The sequence below is a fragment of the Pseudomyrmex gracilis genome, unplaced genomic scaffold, assembly GCF_002006095.1.
Source record: "Pseudomyrmex gracilis isolate BER0280 unplaced genomic scaffold, ASM200609v1 scaffold_351, whole genome shotgun sequence".
Lineage (NCBI taxonomy): Eukaryota > Metazoa > Arthropoda > Insecta > Hymenoptera > Formicidae > Pseudomyrmex > Pseudomyrmex gracilis.
In genome coordinates, this window is record NW_018020935.1 from 3,241 (window position 1) to 10,977 (window position 7,737).

General features: G+C 39.9%; 1 protein-coding gene across 1 annotated transcript in view; it reads right to left on the reverse strand.

Moving 5' to 3' along the window:
• Nucleotides 1-139: 139 nt before the first annotated feature.
• The window catches only part of LOC109860229, a 42,327-nt gene continuing 34,729 nt past the window's right edge, over nucleotides 140-7,737 (reverse strand). The window contains exons 8-14 of the mRNA XM_020439167.1: nucleotides 6,760-7,231; nucleotides 5,900-6,140; nucleotides 5,413-5,762; nucleotides 5,084-5,319; nucleotides 3,827-3,972; nucleotides 3,194-3,729; nucleotides 140-1,195 (exon numbers count right to left, since the gene is read on the reverse strand). Of these exons, the coding sequence (XP_020294756.1) occupies nucleotides 857-1,195; nucleotides 3,194-3,729; nucleotides 3,827-3,972; nucleotides 5,084-5,319; nucleotides 5,413-5,762; nucleotides 5,900-6,140; nucleotides 6,760-7,231 (2,320 nt within the window). The 3' untranslated portion in view covers nucleotides 140-856. The remainder of the gene's footprint in view (nucleotides 1,196-3,193; nucleotides 3,730-3,826; nucleotides 3,973-5,083; nucleotides 5,320-5,412; nucleotides 5,763-5,899; nucleotides 6,141-6,759; nucleotides 7,232-7,737) is intronic.

Consider the following 7,737-nt stretch of genomic DNA (forward strand, 5'->3'; position numbering starts at 1 on the left):
AATTTAAGAATATAGTCTTTTTCGATAGTGAGATATATATGTTTTTCCATAGAGGCTTTTTATATTCTAATCAGTATATATTCTCATCAATATTACCATTTAGAGGATTTTCCTCTTAAAATAAGAAACTCTTCTTGGCGCCTATTTTAGTATAAAATATACTTAAAGTAAGTGGGATATCTCCTCAAAACAAGAATATAATTTTTTCGGTGTAACATCGAACTGTGAATACTAACCATAAAATCTGAAGCTCGACTCGCGTTACTGTACGCTAATTAAACTTTCGAGCATCAAGGACACGAACTGCGTTCCCTCGCAAAAATTCCGAGATCTTTTGCCATTAAGACTTTGACGCCCGTCATTCAAAACCCATGCGCAATAATAACGACGACCAATGAATGCAGAAAGTAGAAGCCAAATTTTACATTGTCAATTGTTTACAATTCAACACAAACACGTTTTAACATTTATTATTTTTTTATTATTATTTTGTGTGTATTACACATATTTTTTACATTTGTCGAGAGAGAGACAAACATGTCAGGAAGTTGGAACAGTTAATTTGAATATATCTTGAAAAAATTTATGCAATCGTTAAAAAACAAATTTTTCTACCACACACAGTGTTTTCTCGCAAAGTTGTTGCGACCAGCGCAGGTTAAAAAAATTTGTGCAATTAATAATTCCATTTTGTCCTGATAATTTTATTAAGAAAGATTAAAGAGAATTCTAGAACTTCGTCGCGCAAGAACAAAGTGAATGTTTTTTTTTTTTTTTTACATTGTTATATGGCTTCTAATTTCTTTGATCAACTGACAAATTGTCGTCCGATGTTTCTACGTAAAAGCGCGCTGGATCACACCAAAGTTCGGTCCAACACGCCTTCGAGCAGATCCGATTCCATTTGCAACAGATCGGAACCGCCGTAATCGAGGCTGTCGAAGCTCACAACGGATGTGGGCGAGACTATGGGGGTTGTTCCGCTGCTACCGCCGCCGCCGCCGTTGCCACCGCCGCCGGTAAAGAGACCTATCAAATGTTTTCTCGTGTCCGGACTGAGATGATCAGGCAGAGACAGTACGTTGCGGGCGTTCGTAGATTGCGGTACCATCTGGTTGTCCACGTTGACGGTCAACGGGGTTGTTAGGCTCTTCGGCAGCAAGGTCGGCACATTGCGAGAATTTATCAGAGGATCCTGAAAAAAAAAAAAAAAAAAGTAAAAGATGTCGTCATGTAACGTATTATCGAGGGATCTACTGGATATATCTTATAAATGCGCGAAAAACAAACGTTTGTTTTGCGAACGTAAGAAAAGATACTGATAACGATATATAACTGCGTTTCGTGATGAAGGAAAATAGTCGGGCGGGAAAAACTGATCGTGATGATAACTGAATGATAACTGACACGCTTCCCCAATGAATTTATAAATTGTTCAGCGTGATAAACGACTTTTGAGAATTCCACCCTTCGTCGTTCGCGTGACTCTGACGTTTTAATGAATGTAAACAAATTACTTGGTGGTCAAAGTGACCGTAATTATACACGCTGCTAGATAATTTAGCGCGCACACTTCGCAAAGGTAAGTCTCCCGCAGACAAACTGCCTAAAGAAGTCTTGCCGGATAAAAAAAATAGTGACTCATAACGTGAATTATTAATATTAATAATTCAGTAATTATTATATAATCCAATTAGTAATTGATTGATATTTTTGCGATAAATTTGAGCACAAAACTATTATGAACTCACAAAATCTATTTTTGTTGACTTATATAAGCAATCAAAACTAAACTTAAAGTCAAAAATAAAGATCCATGGGACAGAAACATAAATAAGTTTGTAATTCTGGTAAAAAAAATTAAGTATTTTTTTATTCCTACATGTGGTTACATCAATTTGTTGTTATTTTTATTCAACACTGACGTTTTATTGTTTAATCAAGAGACTTTATTGAAAAAAATTCAAGTGTAATATACACAAGTTTTATCCAAAAAGGTGATAACTTTTTTGATAAATTTAATAGTAAACTTGCAAATTGTTGGATGGATAATTGTGGATTTTGAAAGGATAATAATATGTATATATATGGTAAGGAAACGAAACGCAGTTGATTCACGATTCCATTCGACGTTCCATGTATTTTTTCATAACATTCAATCAACAATTCCATATACTTTGCAATTTGTGTACATAACGTGGATTGTAAAGTACAATTTTTTTGTGTTTAACCCTATAATGCACCTCGAAGTAACATTGTAGATATATATATATAATTTTTCTCTCTAACCACACACATATATAACTCTAGAAGTATCCTAGTGTTAACAGATCTTTTTCTTTCTCTTTTTCTCTATTATTATATATACGCTATAATATTTCGTATTTATCTTCGACGAGAAAAAAAAACAAAAAAAAAAAAAAAAAACAAAAAAAAAACGTAATTAGTGTCTAAACTATACGCGCGTTCCGTACAATTACACAATAGTTTATATATCTTGTATATCTAGAATAAATATTAGACGCAGTGCATTTTAGGATTAAACAACCCGAGCGCAACTATCTTTCGCTCGTTCTTCTCTTACGACTCTCGCAACAAATTTCGTCTTGTGTGGGTCTTTTTCTTTATTGCGTCTTCGATCTTGAACGCGACCTTCGAGCTCGCGGGCTCGACGAACAATTGGACGACGCTGTAAAAAGCAGGAAGAAATTTTCGTTGATTTTCGAGCTTCGAGTGCAATCAGACATCAAGACCGCCGCCTCCTCTGGTTCCATCTGTCCAAGATATCTATATTTTCAAAAAATCTATTGCATCGTTGGCAACCAACAGTTGAACAGTTTTGTTTCAATCTAAGTCAAGTTTGATATATAACATCGACAACTCCGACCAAAATAAAAATTCAATTGGCGAACTTTTCGATTCCTTCCAACATAAGTTCTTTCGGATCGAAATAAATCCCATCTCGCGATATTTCGTTCTTTCTTCGTTCTCAAAACTACTTCCGTTTATTATCGAAAGTTTATCTCTCTGTCTCTCTCGCCTTGGGTGAATCAACAGAGTTGAAATAGCAGCCAGACGGAGGCGACTCTTTAAACCGTCACTTCCTCCCATCGGAAAAACATCCTCACGCGTTCGCGACGTTCTTTCTTGCCGTCGGTTTCGACTTTACCAAACAAACGTATCCCGCACTCACATCGCAGCCGGAAACCAGGAGATTCATTAACACGCTGCTGCCGCCGCAGATTGGAGTTCGGCCACGGCTCGTCACGTCTATCTTGTTGAAGCCGTCGCTTTCGCCGTCGTGATTTCCGCCACCACCTCCTCCTCCGCCACGGTCGCCCTCCGTCCCGGCGAGGTCGATAATGTCGTCGAGAACGCGAATGTGCTGCTGCAAGACATCGCGACGATGTTCGCCGGAAGTGCCCGTATTGGACGAAGACGATGCGACGACGCTCGGTATTTGGGATGTTACGAGACGACGTAGAAGCTGGCTGCTGTTATTACTGTCGTGATTTAACGACGATTTCTTGTTAAGAATCGACATACGCTGCTGTCTCGACAGCGTATCTTCGAGATTAATGCGCTGGAAAAGCGAATCTTCGCATTTGATACGTTTGTGCTCGCTCCCGGAATCCGCGTTGAGCCCGGAATGAATGCGTTTGCTTGGACGATCGTTACGTTCCTGATTGGAGGACCATCGATCGGACTCGAAGGATCGCTGCTCAAGATCTGCAAAAAAAACAAAACAAAACAAGTAATGAATAAAAAAACAAGAACGTCACAAAGAAAACAAAAAATATTGGAAAAAAAAAAAACAGATATTAACTTTTCTTCGGTGTCTGTCCGAAGGCCTGAGGCGAGGTCACCAGACCTCCGCCGTGATCGTTGTATCGTCGCGACACCGCTTGATCAGTCCGCAGTAATTGCGCCAAACTGGATTCAGACGAATGCTGCTCACGATCTTCGAGTAACCTAACAAAAATAATAGAAAAATATATCAATATTTTATATCATGGAGGTAAATATCATATTAATAAAAATGAATATAATATTACCCCCCCCCCTTTATATAAATATTATAAACATTTATAAATTTTCAACAAGAAATATATAAGGCTGTACGAGCTATTCGCAGGATGTTTGTGCGGAAAACTGTGCGTGTATATACAGGGTGTCCCAGAATTGCCGTACAATCTGTCGTAGGTAGGTAGAAGGAGTAGAACCGAGTCGAAAAGTCCTGAACCATTTTTTTCTATTACTTATAATAAAGAAGTAATTATTGAATAAATCAAGCCAATCAGCACCGACCTTTAGCCGGGCGCACGTCAGTCAACCATGCGTCTGATGTGCGTGAGCGCTCCGCGCGGCTCACTGACGTGCGTCTGGCTAAAGGTCTGCGCTGATTGGCCTGATTTACTCAATAATTACTCCTTTATTATAAATAATAGAAAAAAATGGTTCAGGACTTTTCGACTCAGTTTTACTCCTTCTACCTGCCTACAAGAGATTGTACGGCAATTCTGGGACACCCTGTATATATATACACATGTAACGAATTCTACTTGTAAAGGGGGGTATCTTAGGGGGGTATCCGGGGTCTTTCATATGTGTGATGCAAATCCAGCATCCCGTTTGAATTTAAGAATTGAGATTTCAATTAAAAAAACACTCACTTGTAAAAATTTACAAGTAGAATTCGTTACATGTGTATATATATATTAGGTCTACCGGAAAGTTCTGTCCGTTTTTGGAATAAAACAAAATACAAATTTTTCTTAATTTTTAAAAAATGGGATATACAAATTGCCCTCACGCTGGCAAGAAATCATTAATAATAATGGCAATTATATTATTTAATCAAGTTTATTGACGGTAAGAAAAATTTGTATTTTTTTTTATTCCAAAAACGGACAGAACTTTCCGGTAGACCTAATATATACACGCACAGTTTTCCGCACAAACATCCTGCAAATAGCTCAATACAGCCTTATATATTTCTTGTTGACAATTTCGACGAGCCTTAAAAGTCTTTATTATAAATTTTACATCTATACTTTTAAAATTCACATGAAACGACATTTACCACTTCGATGATCCCTTGTCGGAAGACTGTGACGTATCCCACATGGCCATGTCGTTACTGATGAGCAGATCCAACGCCTCGTCCTGATCTGACATCGGAATATAAGGCGCTCTAAGTGCCAGTTCGTCGTCTCCTATATTGTCGCTGATGCCCAACATGAGCATCTCGTCCTCGGAGAGTCCGTCACCGCTGCCCGCTGTAGGACTGTCCAGCGAGTCCACACTTCGATCAGGACTCTGTGCAATTATCATTGTACATGTAACACAAATGCTCTGTCTCTCTCTCTCTCTCTCTGTAGAAAAGATATACGAATTTTTCTCGTCGTTTACCTGTCGATATTTTGATAAAGACGGCGATACGCTGCTCGTGTCAATACCGCATGGACTTCCGGGCGAATCTCCGTACATAAAAGGATCACTGTCGGCCAAACGATCGGCCGCATTTTTAGTTCTGGTTGTGTCTGCTAGGTCTGTGTCTTTAAGAGACTCTGATAGGTCTGCGGAACGCAGTTCCGGGGTTAAACTGTCACCCGGACTCAGCAAGGGGCAGCTGTAGGTGTCGTTACCGAAGATAAACTCGTCTAGCATATCCGACAGGAAAGGTGTGTCTTCCAGGGGCACGCACACGTCTCCGGGTGTGGGCGCGAGGTGTGTCAGATCTTCCGGCTCGTCTTTCAACACTGTGAGGTGAGAGAGTGTTCAATTTATATTAATTAAGCAACATTTGATTTGAAATTCTTCATCCGTCCGGCCAGTTATACATTAAAAATGTTTTCGACAGAAGAAGACGGATGTCGCGTCAACAGACAATACGTACTTGTGAGCCCCGGCTGATCCTCGCTGAAAGTCAAGAAGCCTTTGTTCATGTCCTCGGTACGAGGCGCGAAGATGCTCGCTGTGGCCGTCTGTGGAGGCGGGCGACACGACAATTGTTGTTCCTGTTGTTGCTGCGCGGGCACGAGCGGCGCGAACAGTTGTCTTGTGACCGCTTGCGGACGATCTTGATGACACTGGTCGTCGGCAATGTCTGAGGAATCGCGCTCGACTGCCGATTTGTCCTGAAACGACGACCGATCGCGAACGATTGATTTTTAAAGGTGAAAAGGCCAGGGATGCGTTATTATGGCGCGAGATAAGAGCGATAATCCATCCTAGAACTCGATATATATATATATTGACGCCACAAGAATCAACTCACATGTTTGATTGTATGTGCAGGCACAAGCGTGTATATAACTCTGATACAATATTCTCGATTGAAAAATAACATAAGTATTACTTTACAAATCTGTTTTTATTATCCGCAATATAAATAAATGCACTATAATTTCGGTAATTCAATGTCCCCAATCGCTTGTGTGTTGTTATTTCAAACTTACACGGGATCTTCGAGATATTGCTTATTTTTACTTTTATCGTTTGCAAGCGATAAGAAATATAAGCACCGGAATTATATCCCGATAAGTGATATAGCGATCCGACAAACATGTCGAATAATTGAGACGAGATAAAACAAAATTTTAAAGGAAGTTTCTAATATTTTTTTCTACTATTTTATATATATTACCGCTTGTATATCGTCAAAACAAAATAACTGGCATTTAATAAATTATTTACTCGCGAGATGTATATAAATGAAATTTCGAAATTTTTCACACAATCAATTTTTTTATGTACCTGCAGTATAAAGGACGTCGCGAACGACGGCCGGGATTCCTCCAGTCGATCTCCCGTGGCCGGCTCGTCGTTCTCCTTCAGCGACTCCTTGATGGATTCCTCGAGGGATTCCTTGAGAGCCTGGACGAACGCCTTCTCTTGAATCGGTTTCGGTAACGCGTTATTATTATTATTTTTGCGCAATCCGTTGTTCTTGTTGTTGCAATTGACTTTTCCGTTGGCCGAGCGGAATATGGACGCAGTGACGGCAAGCGGTCGGTCCTCGTTCTTGACGGATTCCTCGTCAACGACCACCGACTCTTTCGCGGCTAGGTTCTCCTCGTCGTCCAGCACCACGTGACTCGCGTCGGTCGACACGGCGGTCGGCACCAGGGCCGGCAACGATTTCTCCGACTTCACCAGATCGGCGTCGCCGATGTTGCGCGCGGCAAGCTGGCGCACGCTGTACACCTCGTCCTCATGCTCGACCCCACTGTAATCAAAATCATGAACCGCTGCGGTATGGATAAACGTGCCCTCATTCTGAAACTCGTTTATTATCCCGAAACTTGACCAGGGAGAAATGAGAGATTTGCGGTAAGCAAACGTTTCGGGGTGAGATTCACCGCGAGAGAAATTGTTTTATTACACCCACGTTGCAAAAGAAAGTAATTAAACATTTTTGCGTATATACACATTTTACTTTGTTGTCAGGGGAAGATCATGGAAGAAAAGGAAAATTTAAGGCGCACTCAGTCAAGTGTTCGGAGGATACACCGAAAAAATTGTATTCTTGTTTTGAGGATATCCCACTTACTTTAAGTATATTTTATATTAAAATAGGCGCTAAGAAAAGTTTCTTATTTTAAGAGGAAAATCCTCTAAATAGTAATATTGATAAGAATATATACTGATTAGAATATAAAAAGCCTCTATGGAAAAACATATATATCTCACTATCGAAAAAGACTGTATTCTTAAATTAATAATATATTCTTA